Source organism: Ruditapes philippinarum, unplaced genomic scaffold (assembly GCF_026571515.1).
Source record: "Ruditapes philippinarum isolate M1 unplaced genomic scaffold, ASM2657151v2 ctg8346_1_1_1_1, whole genome shotgun sequence".
Taxonomy (NCBI): Eukaryota; Metazoa; Mollusca; class Bivalvia; order Venerida; family Veneridae; genus Ruditapes; species Ruditapes philippinarum.
The window spans coordinates 1-20,530 of record NW_026855354.1 but is presented as its reverse complement, the minus strand read 5'-3'; the positions used below and the strand labels follow the sequence as shown (position 1 = coordinate 20,530).

The 20,530-nt window shown below is 34.7% G+C and overlaps 1 protein-coding gene across 1 annotated transcript; it reads right to left on the bottom strand.

Moving 5' to 3' along the window:
• Positions 1-4,349: 4,349 nt before the first annotated feature.
• On the bottom strand, positions 4,350-16,111 carry LOC132743047 (furin-like protease kpc-1; the record flags this gene model as incomplete). The annotated part of the gene is given in 7 exon segments (XM_060731562.1): positions 4,350-5,239; positions 5,677-5,745; positions 6,571-6,736; positions 7,100-7,226; positions 7,860-7,977; positions 15,192-15,295; positions 16,021-16,111. Coding segments are annotated over 7 exon segments (857 nt in total), but the record flags the coding sequence as incomplete, so codon positions are not given.
• Positions 16,112-20,530: the final 4,419 nt, after the last annotated feature.

Here is a 20,530-nt window from a genome sequence, read left to right as displayed (position 1 = left end):
TTGACAAAAATACCAGAAACATAGTTCTGGCATGAAACTGCATGGATCTTAGATGAGTAAACGAATTTTCAAGCAAATGAATGCCATGCCAATGAGACTGGTAATACATATTCCAATGCCCTTAACCATCAATCTACTGACCTCAAAAACAATACCATTCTTTTACTCAATTACACAATCATTATTTGAAGTATGTTGGCTCTCAATGAAATGGTATTACAGTTATTGAGTGAAGTTTAAGTAATTTTTTTAAAAAAAACATCTAACTAACAAAAAGCATAACTCTTGATATTTTTAACCTAGTTATGACCTTTCCTATATTATAACTTTTAAATCAATATTTTAACTGGTTTTAGATATATTCAAAATAATATAAATTTCTAAAAATACATAACTTTGTAAAAATGCAATGAACCTTTTGTAGATGTGTGAAGTTGGCGGCCCAGCGGCCTGGCGGCGTGAAGTTGGCGGCCCAGCGGCCTGGCGGCGTGAAGTTGGCGGCCCAGCGGCCTGGCGGCCAAAAATTTTAATGTTGTAGAAATGTTATTTTAACACTAAAACGGCATTTAATGAAGTTTTAAAGATAATTATTGTTATTTAAAGGATATATAAAAAGAAAAAATCACTTTCAGAGAACTTTTTTATTTTCTCATTTTTGTGAAGTTGGCGGCCTGGCAGCCCAGCGGCCTGACGGCCAAAAATTTTAATGTTGTAGAAATGTTATTTTAACAATAAAACGGCATTTAATGAAGTTTTAAAGATAATTATTGTTATTTAAAGGATATATAAAAAGAAAAAATCACTTTCAGAGAACTTTTTTATTTTCTCATTTTTGTGAAGTTGGCGGCCTGGCAGCCCAGCGGCCTGACGGCCAAAAATTTTAATGTTGTAGAAATGTTATTTTAACAATAAAACGGCATTTAATGAAGTTTTAAAGATAATTATTGTTATTTAAAGGATATATCAAAAGAAAAAATCACTTTCAGAGAACTTTTTTATTTTCTCATTTTTGTGAAGTTGGCGGCCTGGCAGCCCAGCGGCCTGACGGCCAAAAATTTTAATGTTGTAGAAATGTTATTTTAACAATAAAATAGAGGATATTTGTTTAGTTCAGTGTAAGATCGGAATATATTTCACCGAGTGAGCACCAAAAGGTATATTTCACGAGTGGCGCAGCCACGAGTGAAATATGAACTGTTGGTGTTCACAAGGTGAAATATTTCGATCTTACACTAAACTAAACAAATTTTCTTTTTATTATTTGCAAACGTTTTAAAAAGACATTAAACCTAATACTGAATGAAAAGCGCGCCAAATAATAATACAACGTGACGTCATTTACGACGTCACGTCATTAAGTTGGTACCCAGTTCTGTGCACGCTGGTATTTCACTGAAACAACGTAAGGGGCTTAAATTCAAAACAGTGAAATTATCAAAGTGGTAATTTCACTGTTTCAAACAGTGAAATTACCAGTTTTATATCACTGATATATTTCTATAAACCACCGAAAAGCATGTAATAAACATCATTTAATGAAGTTTTAAAGATAATTATTGTTATTTAAATGATATATCAAAAGAAAAAATCACTTTCAGAGAACTTTTTTATTTTGTCATTTTTGTGAAGTTGGCGGCCCAGCGGCCTGGCGGCCAAAAATTTTAATGTTGTAGAAATGTTATTTTAACAATAAAACGGCATTTAATGAAGTTTTAAAGATAATTATTGTTATTTAAAGGATATATCAAAAGAAAAAATCACTTTCAGAGAACTTTTTTATTTTCTCATTTTTGTGAAGTTGGCGGCCTGGCAGCCCAGCAGCCTGACGGCCAAAAATTTTAATATTGTAGAAATGTTATTTTAACAATAAAACGGCATTTAATGAAGTTTTAAAGACAATTCCTGTTATTTAAAGGATAAATAAAAAGAAAAAATCACTTTGAGATCACTTTTTTTCTTTATTTTATAATTTTTCTGAAGTTGGTGACCTTTTAAAATTTTACAGTTATTGAAATGATATAAAAAATGATATTGAATGAAGTTTTTGTTATTTAAAAGATATATAAGCAAAGGATCACTTTGAGAGATCTTTTATCATTCAGGCGTTGATATTTTTTGCTTATTCATTACATACATACGCGTTATTTCATACTTGTTCGTGTTTTTGATAATATCGATCAGCCGAACAGAAGCACATAAGAATGACAGACTGGAACGCAGGCTAATATATGGTGTACAATTTCTGTAACAAATATGAATGGTCCTTTATGAAGTTTTAAAACATTTTTTTTCGGGTCCCATCCAATTTATTCTCCCCGTCCCAACCATGAGTATAAGTCAGGTAATCATCCTTTACTGACTTTACAAAATAACTTTTGCTTACACATTTATTAACAATAACTCATGATTATAGCATGGGGTTATGGTCATACCCTAAATGATTTCCTCCTTGTTATTGGATGAAACTGAAAGGTTGAATGGTCCGGATTCCGATTGCTAGCACAAGTGTAAATTAGTCGTTATTCGGGTGAAAATGTATTAAATGTTTCCATGTTGTCATTTTAACGCTATTATTTGTTAAAGTTCAATATGTGAACTTGTAATTTTTAAACATTGATTTGTTTTAACATTTGTATATGTTGTATGTTGCTTGTAAATGTATGTAATTGTTTAAATTATTATCATGCATCACATGTTTATCAATATATCGTTCTTACTATTGCTGTACTTCAACACTTCATTCTTATGGTGTTGTATATACAGATATTCCCAGAATAAATGTACAGTACCTTTGCTTTCTTATTAAAATTATTAAGGTTTTGCACCCATTTTCGATCTGTATCGCATAATAGTTATACCTCAACACCGCATGAATTATGGTAAAAATACATTTTGTTACAATGATGCCAATATTTAGAATAGAATCTTATTTTATAACGGTCATATTATTCTCTAACATATTTTGAAAATAAAAACATAACTTGTACACGAAATAAATATCTTTATAACCATATCATTACTATATTATAGTACTTATTATGCATGTATATTTATAATAAATAAATTAAAGTATTATTATGGCGAGTGGTTACAAGGGGAGGAATCACGCCGTTCGTTACCCAAACAAACAAGATGGCGGATGCAGCCAAAAAGTAGGTTTTTCCCTTTTTTCTCTGAAATTCGTGATGTTCTTGTGTAAAGGTACATATAACAACCTTCTCCACAATTTTCCTGACACCCAGAAATTTATTTCATGAAGTTTCGTCCCGTACTTCTTCTGGAATGCGCGTCACCAGATTCGAAGCGAAAGAATTTTCCACCGGTTTGATCGTGGTAACGTACGGCTTCTTCACTAAAATTCACTGTTTTGTTTACATATATGTATATTAACTGAAATCACTGACATTAAAAAGTTGTAATATGTCGGCATCTAAGCATTCATGCCCATTCTGGCTAGAATAACCGCTGAAAATATTAAAATCGGGGCATTTTCCGGAAATGATAACGTATTTGAGTAAGTATTTTCAAAATCCCTTGAATTTTGAAGAAGTTATAGATCGGACATAAAATACACCCTATAACAGACTATGTTAATCTTTGACCTCTAAGCGTGACCTTGGAGGTAGGGACCAATGTTTTGTGCCTGGCACATCATCTTATCATTGTGACTATTTGTGCCAAGTATTTTCAAAATCCCTTGATCTATGAAGAAGTTATGGACGGGGCACCATTTAACAGACTCTGTTAACCTTTGACCTCTAAGTGTGACCTTGACCTTGGTGGAAGGTGATACAGGTGTTGTAATTGACATATCATCTTATTTTTGTGACTATTTGTGCCTAGTTATTTCAAAATGCCGAAGAAGTTCTAGATCGGACACAAAATATACCCTAAAACAGACTTTATTACTTTTTGACCTCTACGTGTGACCTTGAACTTGGAGGTTGGGATGCAGGTGTTGCGCATGACACATTGTCTTATTGTAGTGACTATTTGTGGCAAATATTTGCAAAATCCTTTCATCTATGAAAAAGTTATGGACCGGACACAAAATATACCCTGTAACAGACTATGTTAATCTTTGACCTCCAAGTGTGACCATGACCTTGGAGGTAGGTGACCGGTTGTTGCGCATGCCACATCGTCTCATTATTGTGAACAATTGTGGCAAGTATTTACAAAATCCCTTCAAAGATAACAAAGTTATGGACCGGACACGACATATACCCTCAAATAGACAATGTTGACCTTGAATTAGCAAGTTTGACATTGACCCTGGAGGTAGGTGTCTGGTTGTTGCGCATGACACATTGTCTTATTATAACAAACATTTGTGCCAAGTTATTTCAGATTCCTTTAATAAATGACAGTTATGGACCGGACACAAAATATACCCTGTAACAGACTATGTTAATCTTTGACCTCCAAGTGTGACCTTGACCTTGGAGGTAGGTGACCGGTTGTTGCGCATGACACATCGTCTCATTATTGTGAACAATTGTGGCAAGTATTTACAAAATCCCTTCAAAGATAAGAAAGTTATGGACCGGACACGACATATACCCTCAAATAGACAATGTTGACCTTGAATGAGCAAGTGCGACCTTGACCCTGGAGGTAGGGGTCTGGTTGTTGCGCATGACACATTGTCTTATTATAACAAACATTTGTGCCAAGTTATTTCAGATTCCTTTGATAAATGACAAAGTTATGGACCGGACACGAAAGTGTGACGGACAGACGGACGGACAGACAGACGGACGGAGCCTATTTCTATATCCCCCTTTTTTCTTCGAAAAGGCAGGGGACAATAACCAAAATCAAACATCCATAACCATTGGAGAAAACACAGTTTACTGTATATGAATACATTTATTTAAATATACAAATGTCAACACAAATTGTAAACTTTTTTTATCAATATACTTGGTTGTTTTAAAATGTCAGTAAAATACAACGTGAAACATAATATATTCATATTATTTCGTCGTTCTTGAAGCAGTTTGATCAGGAAGTATTCAAATATTATATAAATTCATATCTTATAACGACTGACTTTAATCATTTGTACGCGCAGGTACATCTGGGAATACTGTAGGATCTTTAAAAGGTTTTCTGATAACAAAAACATAAACTAATGCCGCTGTGACCGCCAACAGGGCTGCTCCACCAAGGACACCTCCAAGTATTGTCCCAGTGTTGCCGTTTTCGTCGCATACAGGCTCTCTTGAAACTTGGGCTGAAGATTCAAAATATTAGATTTCCAGAATTGAAACGAAAAAGAAAAGACAGCAAAGTCGACTCCATTTTCATCTACACTAAATCAAATACATGTAAATGATATATTGTTAAATAAAATGCCCCGCATAAAATTGCCGCTGTCGTAAAATACCGATTACACAGGTGACCGGTGACAGGTATGGCTTTTACCCAAAACAAGTCAGCTTAAGGCTTTCAGCGAACTTCGGATATAACGAACGATATCTAAATGTCCCATTGATTTCGTTATAAGCGGAGTCGACTATGGATGTATCGTAAATACCGAAACATTTCCATCTACTTTTAAGCAGGTTAATGTTCAGTTTTGAGATAATATAAGAAAAGTATAGGCCTAAAAGGGACAATACCCATTTCATGCTAACAAGAAAAGAAAGAAAAAAACCCAAGGTATCTCACCTTGAGGATTGTTAGCAGGCGCTGACTCAGTACCGTACAATATAAGTTTCCAGGTGTCCAGACCAAAATCTAAAAGATATGAGAACTACAATAAACTGAAAAGTTAATAAAGAAAACACTCCGAATGTCTCCGATTTCTTGGTGCTCTCCTGAGCACTGCCAATGGCGGCAAATGAGGAAATCATATTTAACCGAATTTCACAATACTTAAATGAATGTACACTTAACCAAATTTCTAAAAAATGCACTGTTTCAGAGAGTCATGGTTATATCAACTTATATTTTCTTACATACAGTATAGTACTGGTTGTATTCTGTATTATACCAACATCAAAATTTCTTTATTAACATCAACAACACGTGATCTAAATACAAAAAAAAATAATTATGTAACCAACAGCAGGAAGAAAACGATATTTTTATTGAATGCGAGGACAGATTGCATCTGTATGGAATATTTAATTAGAAATACATCAAATATAACGGAAACATAGTCGAGCTATTGGTATCCTAGCCGTCAGCATCTCTGGGCTTTTAACGACTTGAATTAAAAGAAAAAATTAAGCTAGATCAGAAAATTTTCTCAAACTTTATCTGCATGGTGAGAGAAAATGATTATCGAAACAAATTTACTATACACCAAAAAGAGCCAAATCTTCACTATCAGGAATAGATGAATCAAAATATAAAATAGGGAAACACAATTATTTTAACCTAAATTATGATTTGTCTTAATTATGCACGTTTAAGAAAAAGTTATTCGTATTATTATTTTTGTACTCGACCCATTGAAGAAAAAGGAGGTGAAGGTGATCAATGAGAAATTTGACCTAATGTAAGCAACGATACATCGGAATAATCAGACTAAATTGGAGGGAAACAAAAAAATGGTACCAGTTGTTGAATCAGAAGTTTCTAACTGTATCATCCAAGTACCAGACGCCAGCTCTCCCCAGTTATGTACTGTCATAAATGTCCAATCTGTAGCTCCATTAAATGTGTCGAACCGTCTTGGTCGTAGCAGACGACTCCTAGTGCCGGACGGTGACACTAGCATTATCTGAAATAATCATATTTTAAGTGAAAGTTAGTTATTTTTATGTCCTGAAAAGCGATATTACATACTTATAAGTGTTTTTATCTTTATTAATAGCAGTAACATATTATTTATTTTGATACTCAGTATAGTACGTTGATGTCAACATTTTCTGCTCTTTTTGTCATATTTACTTTTGCAATTTAATGCACTACGTTTTGAATATAAGATTTTTTTTTCTAAAGGATACAATAGTACAAATCATACTATCGAGAGTTAGAATTAGATACAATTATAGTCTATAGTATTTGTATTTAAACTATTAGATTTATAACATGTGTAATAAATTCTTACTTAGTTATCGGGACGAGAATAGAATGTACCTACTTGTAGAGAGCCTCTGTATGTAGCATGGAATGTCATGACAACCTCTACATGTTCTACATACAATACACTTCCGGCGCAACCATTACTCTCGTGCTCATCAATGACGTAGACACCATTTGTCGATTCTCTGATATATCAATTAAATCTTCTATTAAATCCTATTCTTAATTTGGGCTGTAAATTTGTTTGTAATGAATTTGTTCTAACAATGTCAAACATATTCATTTTTTTACTTGACATTCTATCCTATGTTTATAAAATATATTCATGAAATAAAATGTTAGAAATAACAATGATAACAACTTTCCTCTAGTATATTGCTGTTATTATAAAAAAAAATGATTGAAACATGAAGAATCTAACTTGTAGAACTTTATACCTATACACGGATCTTTAGCAACTAAAATATGACATGGAACGAAACACAACGTAAATAACAAATATAGGGGACTCGGTCTATACATACAATATGGTTTTCATTTCAGAAATGTGAAACACCGTGACAGAAGAAAATGTATGCTGCTATACTAGTGTCATATGATTACACTAACCTGTGAGTGCTTTAAGACTTGAACTGACTCATTGTAAGAGATATCCTCTATCACAAAAACAATAACCTTAGTAAACAGATGGGATTAGATGATTAATTAGATTATCAAAGGAATAATGTTATTTACTTCAGTCAGACTAAAACAATGAATTAAAACAATATTAATGTCAGAATGGACTGATAAATTAAAAATCACACACTTATTATTACCTATAAACACTTTTAGTCTCACTTTCACACACAACTTGAGAAGGAACATTTTGCCAAGATAGTGCGGCTTCAACCATTCCGTCGGCGTTTAATATACCAAACCCAAACGTATGACTAACTGAAAAACCAATTCCTTATGTGACTAAATAAAACATATTTTGGGAAGCTATGACATTCGTATTTTAAGACCTTACTCTGGCGGTTTGTAGCCAAAAAGCGTAGAAAAGCTATTTAATAAACATGTTCAATACAAATTATGGGCATTCACAAGTTAAAGCAATTCTTATTTGAAAAAAAACACGTCCTATTTGCTATTTGTAAATAATAAAAAAAACTTGGTTTTCTCCATATTGAATCACTTTACATGCGCTTCTTTACGTTTATTTACGGTGGGTAATCTGTAATATATAGCGCGACAATGGTATTAAATTGTTATGTTTGTACAAAGTTTATCCGCATTACTACGCAACGATTACGATTGTCCTTAGTCATTTTAATATTCGCTGTAAAAAAAAACACAAAAAAACTAACAACAAAAACAAAAAGAAACGAACAAAAAAACGTCAATGGAATGACACATTTCATTTTCATATGGCACTTTCATAATGTTTATCTAGTATGTTTATGTCGTATGGTCCTTCTTCTATGAAAGAATTGTTGTTTATGCCAACAAACGCCTTGATAATTTGATAAATAAAGAGAAACAATTTCTTGCGCAAACCTTAGAAGTATATTCATCAAAGTGCATAAATAAATTCAGCTCCCAAATATATAAATGATCAATGAAAATATTCAAATTACCTGAAGGTAATAAAGGAATAAACAAACGCATTGATAATTTAACAAATAACATGAAACAATTTCTGGCGCAAACCTCAGAAATATATTTATCAAAATGCGCATGCGTGGGATGGTTTTTCCGGGAAGTATGTAAAAACTGAGGCCCGGCATGCAAGTTATCTCGAAATGAAATATAAGTTATTAGTTGTTATGATGAAAAGATGATGAAATGAAATAAAATAGGAAAGATATAGGATAATGGATTGTATATCGGACTGTAGAGAAATATAACACATATATAACAGACAAAGACACAACTATATATATATATATATATAAGTAAAATCTCTAACTTGCCGTATATAAGCAAAAACGCTATTTAAATTTGCCGTAGCTTTCGGCCTTGCGGCCTTCTTCAGCAGCATTTATTTCACATACAAATATATCAAACAAAACAATGGAAGTGACGTAACGTCAATGAACGACGCCCGCCGTGGCGTTGGTTGCCGTCTGCCGCGTTATTCTTTTGTATTAACTCCATACGGTCTATAGGTTCTTAATTTATTTTTCCACAAATTTTCTATTGTTTTTCTGTATTGGTCATTCCCGTATAGCTTTTCCAGCCCCATTATCGAAAAATCTTTAACTGTGTGGTCATTCGTGTAAAAATGCGCCGCTAACGGATCGTTGTACTTGGTTCGTATTCTGGATAAATTTAGAAGGTGTCTTTGGTACAACGTATCCCCTGTTTCTCCAACATAAATATAACGTTCGCAACGCTTACAATAAAACTGCATACACAACATTCGTAGATTTGCACGTGATCTGATTTCGAACCTTATACGAGGCCCCGTTCACACCAATGAATGTGTCTGCTTCAATAACGTACGGACAAATCGCACACTTTTTGGATCTGCAAGGAGCACAGGAATTCGGCTGTTGAAAAAATAGTTTATTGTGTTTCTTATGAACGAGAATGTCTTGTAGATTATTATCTCTTCTAAATGCCGCAATTGGTGGATTCGGGAATATTTCCTTCATTCTATCTGAGGTGTGTAATTCAGGTAGGTGTTTTCGTACTATTTGTCCTACATTCGGGAGCGCTCTGGAAAATGTCAGTACCAAGGGGATTCTTTCAGTGTTTTCTTTATCTTCATTATAATGTAATAGGTCACTTCTTTTCTTACTATCTACTTTATTTAATTCTGTTTCAATATGTCGATCTTCATAGCCTCGTTTCTGTAACTGAGTTTTAATATTTTCTCTATGTTGTTTGTAAGTCGATTCATTAGTACATATTCGCTTAGCACGGAGGGCAAGTCCATATGGTATTGATTTTTTTGTCGATTCCGGATGAGACGAATTTTTATGCAAGTACAGGTGTTTATCTGTGGGTTTAGTGTATAGGTCTGTTATTAAAATGCCATTCTGCTACGTAGCTACGCGCCCATGTGACATCACTTCCTTCATATATTAAAGACACCACTGATTTCTTAAGAAAATTAGAGAATATTAAACAACCACTTCCGGCAGGAACAATTCTTTTCTGTTTAGACGTGAAAGCTCTGTACCCAAGTGTCCCACGGGCAGAGGCACGAGATGCGGTTGCACGTGCATTAAATCAACGTGCCAACCCTAACATACCCACAGAAGATGTTCTTAATATGATGGACACTGTCCTTGAAAATAACACTATTTCATTTGATGGAAGAAAATTTACGCAGACAGAAGGAACAGCGATTGGCTCACGATTAGGGATGAATTACGCATCTACATATCTTGGATCATGGGAATCACAGCTGATGACAATAACAGATAAACTTCCGCTTGAGTATTTCCGGTATGTTGATGACGTTTGGGGCCTTTGGACTCACGGTATCGAGTCGTTAAAAACATTCCATGAGCTTGGAATAACCTTCATCCAAGAATAAAATTAGAATTAAGATATTCAGCTGAAAAACTTGAGTTTCTCGACGTAATGACGAAGATTCAGAATGGCATTTTAATAACAGACCTATACACTAAACCCACAGATAAACACCTGTACTTGCATAAAAATTCGTCTCATCCGGAATCGACAAAAAAATCAATACCATATGGACTTGCCCTCCGTGCTAAGCGAATATGTACTAATGAATCGACTTACAAACAACATAGAGAAAATATTAAAACTCAGTTACAGAAACGAGGCTATGAAGATCGACATATTGAAACAGAATTAAATAAAGTAGATAGTAAGAAAAGAAGTGACCTATTACAGTATAATGAAGATAAAGAAAACACTGAAAGAATCCCCTTGGTACTGACATTTTCCAGAGCGCTCCCGAATGTAGGACAAATAGTACGAAAACACCTACCTGAATTACACACCTCAGATAAAATGAAGGAAATATTCCCGAATCCACCAATTGCGGCATTTAGAAGAGATAATAATCTACAAGACATTCTCGTTCATAAGAAACACAATAAACTATTTTTTCAACAGCCGAATTCCTGTGCTCCTTGCAGATCCAAAAAGTGTGCGATTTGTCCGTACGTTATTGAAGCAGACACATTCATTGGTGTGAACGGGGCCTCGTATAAGGTTCGAAATCAGATCACGTGCAAATCTACGAATGTTGTGTATGCAGTTTATTGTAAGCGTTGCGAACGTTATATTTATGTTGGAGAAACAGGGGATACGTTGTACCAAAGACACCTTCTAAATTTATCCAGAATACGAACTAAGTACAACGATCCGTTAGCGGCGCATTTTTACACGAATGACCACACAGTTAAAGATTTTTCGATAATGGGGCTGGAAAAGCTATACGGGAATGACCAATACAGAAAAACAATAGAAAATTTGTGGAAAAATAAATTAAGAACCTATAGACCGTATGGAGTTAATACAAAAGAATAACGCGGCAGACGGCAACCAACGCCACGGCGGGCGTCGTTCATTGACGTTACGTCACTTCCATTGTTTTGTTTGATATATTTGTATGTGAAATAAATGCTGCTGAAGAAGGCCGCAAGGCCGAAAGCTACGGCAAATTTAAATAGCGTTTTTGCTTATATATATATATATATGTATATATATATATATATATATATATATATATATATATATATATATATATATATATATATATATATATATATATATATATATAACTATTTAAAAACATATATATATATACAATGAATTTAGACAGATAAGTATATATCCTACGTGGGATCAGATAAAGATACAAGTGTGCAGCAGATAAATTATTATAGAAATGAGAGAATATATACACACATACCACCACATCGATATGCCAGTCCAATTACGGCACAGCGCCTAGCAGAACAGTCATGAAAGCATAGCCACTGCTCATCCACCATCACAAAAATGATGGTTTCAGAACCATATATGCGAACTCTATATATGCGAATGTTGAGCCTGTTTCAATGTGTAGTGCAGTTTGTGACTGTATATAAAGCTGTTCTGAAACCATCATTTTTGTGATGGTGGATGAGCAGTGGCTATGCTTTCATGACTGTTCTGCTAGGCGCTGTGCCGTAATTGGACTGTGTGGTGGTATGTATATATGTACATATATATATACATAAAATGATATTCGTAACAAATTACGAAAAATGAATATTGACCACATGACATTTATATGACTGATTGCTACATCATCACTGACATGAACATAAATCTAATCTATAGGTTGGTCAAAATTCAGTAAATTACTTGACAAAAAAGCAAACGGTCAATGTGGAGCTGATTATATAACAACAATCAAAATATTTTAACTGACAGATCATGTTTATGTGGCCTCGCTGGTGGTGTATATTAGAAGCTATGTTTATATGTATATAATGTCATGATAAACACTGGCAGTCTGTAGCCATAAAAAGTTGAATTTTAAGATTGTCATAGCCTATGTAATAACTTAGAGGTTTAATTACGAATATATATTATAAAGATGCTGACAAAATATGCAACTAAGCCATTGTTATTTAAAAAAACATCAGCTTCAATAAGTTTCATTTTTACAGACTTTTGATAAGTGAATTGTTTAAACTGTTATCATACCATTTCATGTTTAACATATTTCAAGGATAAATAATTATAATGTAATAAAATTACTGTTTGCAATAGAAGCCATACAGAAAGAAACAAGAAATGTCGAACGACACATATGCCCCCCTTTTTAACCCTTGACTCATACTGTTGGTATTTTTGTTATAGAAATATACCATAAATGGTACATGGAAGTGTTCTCTTGTGACCCCACAATCAAAAAAGGTCATCTACTAGTTACGGCCAATCATTATGTGAAATATGAAGATTTTGTAACTAATTAGTGTCAAGAGAATACCGGTAAGCAGAAACCATTTTAACTTTCAAGGTTAATGAGACCTTGACCAAATGACCTCAAAATAAAAAGGGGTAATCTTCTAGTGATGCTCAATTAAAAAATGAACCACAAATACTTGATAATAAGTAGTTTAGAAGATAATAAGTGGAAACCATTCTGACACTTAAGGCCCCTTTGACCTTGGCCTTTAACCTAAAGTTCTCAAAATCAGTATGGATCATTTACTAGTTATGTCTAATTGATAAGTGAAATAGGAAGACTTTGTGATAAATATTATTCAAGATATTGAGAGGAAACTATTATGACATTTAAGGCCTCTGTGACCTTGCCCTTTGAACTAATGACCCTAAAATCAATAGGGATCATTAACTAAATACGATTAATCAATATGTGAAAATGAAGACTTTGTGACCGTTTTTCAAGATAATGAGCGGAAACCATTTTGACATTAAAGGTCCCTGTGACTTTGACCTATGACCTACTGACCCCAAAAACAATGGCAATCTTCTACTAGCTTTGACCAATCAATATGTGAAATATGAAGACTTTGTAAGAAATAGTATTCAAGATAATGAGCGGAAACATTATGAAATTATATGCCTCTGTGACTTTGACCTAGTGATCCCAAATTCAATTGGGGTCATCTACCAGTTATGACCAATCAGTATGTGAAATATGAAGACTTTGTGATAAACAGTTTTCAAGGTAATGAGCGAAAACCATTTTGACATTGATTGCCCCTGTGACCTTGACCTTTGACCTTGTGACTCCAAAATCAATAGGGGTCATCTACTAGTTATAACCAATCATGCTGTGAAATATGAAGACTTTGTGATAGATAGTTTTTAAGATAATGAGCGGAAACCACTGTGACATTGACCATTGGCTTAGTTACCCCAAAATTAATAGGGATTATCTACTTGTTATAACCGGTCAGGAAGTGAAATATGAATACTTTGTGATAAATAGTTTTTAAGATAATCAGCGTCCCGATAGACAGATCTATAGACTGATCGGCATTAACAAAACAATATACCCCTCTTCTTCGAAGGGGGCATACATATAATGTTGAAAAGCAATTATAAATGTTTATCAATACATTAATTGCTCCTTTAGTCTGACTTCCGAAGCAATGAAATGTTATTTCCTTTTATTATACCTCAATATATCCTTCAATGTAAAACTCCCATAGTGTTCTGATTGAATATCACCCTCCTAGGATATGTTCCCCGGGAAATATTTCTAATATCACCCTGGGACACATACCTCTTGCATAACTCCATAACAAAGAAAAATAACTTGATCGAAATATGGATCACTATCAAATAGATAGAAATTATTGTTCACAAACTTTCATAACTGCATATCATAGTTGAAAAATTTGATAATTAAAGAATTAAACGTCTCAACTTTATGTAAAAATGTTAAAATCATTCTTGAACTAATTTTGTTAAGTTTATTGTTTTGAACAAAATTAAATTGTAAAGATGATGATGTGTATTCTATTCATTTTCTTGACTGCGTACTTTATAAATATTGTAGTTGTAGGTCTTTCGATATAATAAAATAAATAACGCATGGCTGTCAGGGTGGTAGAGGGTATTGCCAACCCTTGAACTAGCATGTTACCTCAATGCGCCTCAATAATATAAAAAGGACGTAGCCCGTTTTCTTGCAATCACTGACACAATTGTCAGTCTTTCTAATTTTGGCAAAGAAAAAGTAAAAAAGTGAAATTCATTAATAAATAAGAAAACGATTTTTCTGTCTAAAATAATTTTTTTCTGTACTTCTCGAGAGACTCTGCCATCAGTATCTTCAGTGCTTTGATTATTTTACATTACCTTTAGTAATATTTATCTTGGTTTGATGTTGTAAGTTGGATTGAATATTTCCTTACATTACAAAAACACTAAACAAAATGCAAAATGGAAAATACAAAGCCGAATATGTAATTTATCTAATACGTGAAGCATTTAGTCCTCAAATAAATGAAATTTTGCAGCAAAAATGTGTCCATTTTACCAGAGTAAATAAAAAACATAATAAATTATGTTTATTATTTAGAGGCCTGGCAAGAAATATATTTATTCTCCATTAAGTTCTTCGAATGTTTCTATATCACTCATCAGATGGATTTAATAACAATATAAAGTACAACAATATATAGCTATATGCTGACATATACTGGTAATACCTTTATATCCAGCACCATTAGTGTGCCAATTAGCATTAATTAGACCATCTGATGTGGATGTTTCTACAATTAAATGTTGTATATCTCTCCATGTAAGTGATGGGCTGTAATACAAAATTACATACAATCAATATTATGTAAAAAGTAATAAATCAAATAATTTTTTTCTAGTGTAGTTTAAGTCAAATTGTATAGCGAAGGTGGACGGACTTGACGCCATGTAATTTAATCAATGACGTCGTATCTGACGTGGATTTTATCAGTTTTGTCAGTTTCTGACAAATGTCTAACAAAAATACAATTCTCTAATATTTGTTTGTTTGCTGTTTGTCGTAAAAATATTGCATTTGGCTGTATAAAACAGATTTTAACTAAACAAATCGTTTCTCAAATATTTTTAAGTAAATCATCAATTTTATGATATACTGCTTATACTGTATCTGCTGAGAGGGGTTGACAGTCCCCCTTTACAACATCCGTCCAATATAAAACATATTGGCTTATAAAATTTACACACACACACACGCGCGCGCACGCACGCACGCACGTACGCACGCACGCACACACACACACACGCACACAAACAAAGAAAAAATAATGTTAATGCTTTCACGATCTTTTGTACTAAATAAACCATTTCAAAAATTGTTAATGATCACTTAAAACTTAAACAAATGTATCAAAGTCTTGGCCGACGTTTAATTTTTTTTTATATAACGTACAGACTGAAAATGAAATAAATTAATAGATTATATGACTTTACTATATATGTAATCTAAAATTAAATTCGTAATGATTCCCATGGAAATACACTTGTGAAATAACTTACTTGGCTTCTAGAGCGAGTGCAATGATTGCTGCTGCTATAGGACAAGATGCTGATGTTCCCTGGAATCTATCCGTACATCCACCAGATGTATCTGTCGTTACCTTAAATAAACTTCTCATTATATTATACACGATCAAACATATATTAAAAAACATGCAACAAATGTATTTTTATGGACGTTTTTGAATTAAAATTTTAAACACGAAGATAAAAATCAGACAAAAAAGAGTTACATAAACAAGTTTAAATCAATAAGAAAGAAATGATCAAAAAGGAAGAAAAAATGAAATAAAAATGATTAAAAAATCATCAAAGAAACTAACAGGTAAGACACAAAGTATTTTAAATGTAAGATAAATAAGTATTTGTAAAACTGTATATAATGAATATATATTGTTTCAGATGTGTTGATAATATAGACAGTACATTAAAATGTAAAACAAGAGCACCGCTAGGCGGAGCATTATATGCCCGAAAGTGTTTTTTGTTTTTTGTTGTTGTTTTTTAGTACGGATAAAGCATTTGTAAGACATTACATAAATTAAATAAAGTATTACCTCCTTCAAAAAGCAATCCTCCTATAAAGTTTGAATATTGTGGACCAAATGAAACTTAAGTTATGCTCCTGGAAACTGTTTTCAGTTTTGAGGTAATAGTGACCTTGACCTTTGACCTTGTGACAACAAAATCAATAGGGGTATTCTACCCAATATGGACAATCATCCTATGAAGTTTGAATATTGTGGGCCAAATAGACCTTAAGTTATGCTCCGGAAACTGTTTTCCGTTTTAAAGTAATAGTGACCTTCACTTTTGACCTTGTGACCCAAAATCAATACGGGTCTTCTACCCAATATGGACAATTATCCTATGAAGTTTGAATATTGTGGGCCACATGGAACTTAAGTTATGTTCCGGAAACTGTTTTCAGTTTTAAAGAAATATTGACCTTGACCTTTGACCTTGTGACCCCAAAATCAATACTGGTCTTCTACCCAATATGGACAATCATCCTATCAAGTTTGAATAGTGTGGGCCACATGGAACTTAAGTTATGTTCCGGAAACTGTTTTCAGTTTTGAGGTAATAGTGACCTTGACCTTTGACCTTGTGACCCCAAAATCAAAACGGGTCTTCTACCTAATATGAACAATCATCCTATGAATTTTGAACACTGTGGGCCCAACGTCACTTAAGTTATGCTCCGGAAACTGTTTTCAGTTTTAAGGTGATAGTGACCTTGACCTTTAACCTTGTGACCCAAAAATCAATAGGGGTCTTCTTCCAAATATGGACAATCATCCTATGAAGTTTGAATATTGTTGGCCAAATGGAACTTAAGTTATGCTCCGGAAACCAAATTGCTAACGGACGGACAGACGGACGAACGGACGTTCTAACAGGAGAGTAATAATGTGGCTACTCTATTGTTCTCTCTATTGTTATTTTTAGCCACGCAAAAGAAAATAGCCACATAAAAGCATTACGGAATGAATGACATCAAAGAGAAAGAACAGTTACCTATTGTCCCTCTAGCCACATAATTACTGTCCTGTGAGTGCGGACAGACAGACGGACTGACGGACGAACGTCAGGGGGTATAAATTCTTTCGGGCATATAAAAATGTCGATACAGATATTCCGCCATGTAAGATCATTTTATTTGACATACCTCGACACAGATATTCCGCCATGTAAGACCCATTTATTCGACAGTAAAGAACCATATGTCTAATTACCCCTACCACCCGCTCTTAACTCAGTAGAGTGAGTATATCCCCCTACCACCCGCTCTTAACTCAACAGAGTGAGTATCTTATCCTAACTCAATAGAGTGAGTATCTTCCCCTACCACCCGCTCTTAACTCAATAGAGTGAGTATCTTATCCCTACCACCCGCTCTTTACTCTGTAGAGTGAGTATATTCCCCTACCACCCGTTCTTAACTCAATAGAGTGAGTATCTTCCCCTACCACCCGCTCTTAACTCAATAGAGTGAGTATATTCCCCTACCACCCGCTCTTAACTCAATAGAGTGAGTATCTTCCCCTACCACCCGCTCTTAACTCAATAGAGTGAGTATCTTATCCCTACCACCCGCTCTTAACTCAATAGAGTGAGTATCTTATCCCTACCACCCGCTCTTAACTCAATAGAGTGAGTATATTCCCCTACCACCCGCTCTTAACTCAATAGAGTGAGTATCTTCCCCTACCACCCGCTCTTAACTCAATAGAGTGAGTATCTTACTCCCTACCACCCGCTCTTAACTCAATAGAGTGAGTATATACCCCTACCACCCGCTCTTAACTCAATAGAGTGAATATCTTCCCCTACCACCCGCTCTTAACTCAATAGAGTGAGTATCTTCCCCTACTACCCGCTCTTAACTCAATAGAGTGAGTATCTTACCCCTACCACCCGCTCTTAACTCTGTAGAGTGAGTATATTCCCCTACCACCCGCTCTTAACTCAATAGAGTGAGTATCTTCCCCTACCACCCCCTCTTAACTCAATAGAGTGAGTATCTTCCCCTACCACCCGCTCTTAACTCAATAGAGTGAGTATCTTATCCCTACCACCCGCTCTTAACTCAATAGAGTGAGTACCTTCCCCTACCACCCGCTCTTAACTCAATAGAGTGAGTATATTCCCCTACCACCCGCTCTTAACTCAATAGAGTGAGTATCTTATCCCTACCACCCGCTCTTAACTCAATAGAGTGAGTATCTTATCCCTACCACCCGCTCTTAACTCAATAGAGTGAGTATCTTACTCCTACCACCCGCTCTTAACTCAATAGAGTGAGTATCTTATCCCTACCACCCGCTCTTAACTCAATAGAGTGAGTATCTTCCCCTACCACCCGCTCTTAACTCAATAGAGTGAGTATCTTCCCCTACTACCCGCTCTTAACTCAATAGAGTGAGTATCTTACTCCTACCACCCGCTCTTAACTCTGTAGAGTGAGTATATTCCCCTACCACCCGCTCTTAACTCAATAGAGTGAGTATCTTCCCTACCACCCGCTCTTAACTCAATAGAGTGATTATCTTACCCTACCATCCGCTCTTAACTCAATAGAGTGAGTATCTTCCCCTACCACCCGCTCTTAACTCAATAGAGTGAGTATCTTCCCCTACCACCCGCTCTTAACTCAATAGAGTGAGTATCTTACTCCTACCATCCGCTCTTAACTCAATAGAGTGAGTATCTTCCCCTACCACCCTCTCTTAACTCAATAGAGTGAGTATCTTACTCCTACCACCCGCTCTTAACTCAATAGAGTGAGTATCTTCCCCTACCACCCGCTCTTAACTCAATAGAGTGAGTATATTCCCTACCACCCGCTCTTAACTCAATAGAGTGAGTATCTTATCCTACCACCCGCTCTTAACTCAATAGAGTGAGTATATTCCCCTACCACCCGCTCTTAACTCAATAGAGTGAGTATCTTCCCCTACTACCCGCTCTTAACTCAATAGAGTGAGTATCTTACTCCTACCACCCGCTCTTAACTCTGTAGAGTGAGTATATTCCCCTACCACCCGCTCTTAACTCAATAGAGTGAGTATCTTCCCCTACCATCCGCTCTTAACTCAATAGAGTGAGTATCTTCCCCTACCACCCGCTCTTAACTCAATAGAGTGATTATCTTCCCCTACCATCCGCTCTTAACTCAATAGAGTGAGTATCTTATCCCTACCACCCGCTCTTAACTCAATAGAGTGAGTATCTTACTCCTACCACCCGCTCTTAACTCTGTAGAGTGAGTATATTCCCCTACCACCCGCTCTTAACTCAATAGAGTGAGTAATGTAACGAACCTCCAAGAATTAATGTTTATATATATATCAACATAAGTATATTTATTGAATGAGAAGAAATGGTCGATTTATACCAGAAACTTATTGTTTCCTGTTAAAGAACATTTTAATTCTTAAAAGCCACTTAGAATTTAAATATTTATCAGATATATACTCTGATACGATGTCTGTCTTACAACGATTCCAACGATACCTTATTTGTCTTAATCGGTAAAGGAATAGCCGAGTTACAGCGCAAAACGTGCGATAACGTTACCCCACCCACCGAATTTACATATAAACAAAATCGTTTTATTTTAATAACAGAAATACATTTCTGTTTTTCCTAAATAATTACCCTTAAATTATATATCGTGCTTCTAAGACAATATTTAGTATCTACATCTTCAAGTGGGCTTTGAAATATCTCCATAATAAGCCAAAATAACTTTGCCAACTTCGGCGGAAGTAGTTAAGACAGCCATATTTGATACTCGCGAAAACTAATTCTTTAAAGCGAGTACTTGTTGTGACGTCATGAGTTAAGTCTTATAAATAGTCGGAGCCAGCCTCTGGACCATTTGTGTTGGCAATCTTCAAAGATTACGGATACCATCGTGATGATGCAGGTATAGTACCTTATGATTACAACCGTCAGGGTACAAGAACCGTAATAAGGTTACCGTCTCCCGGCAGGGGGAAAA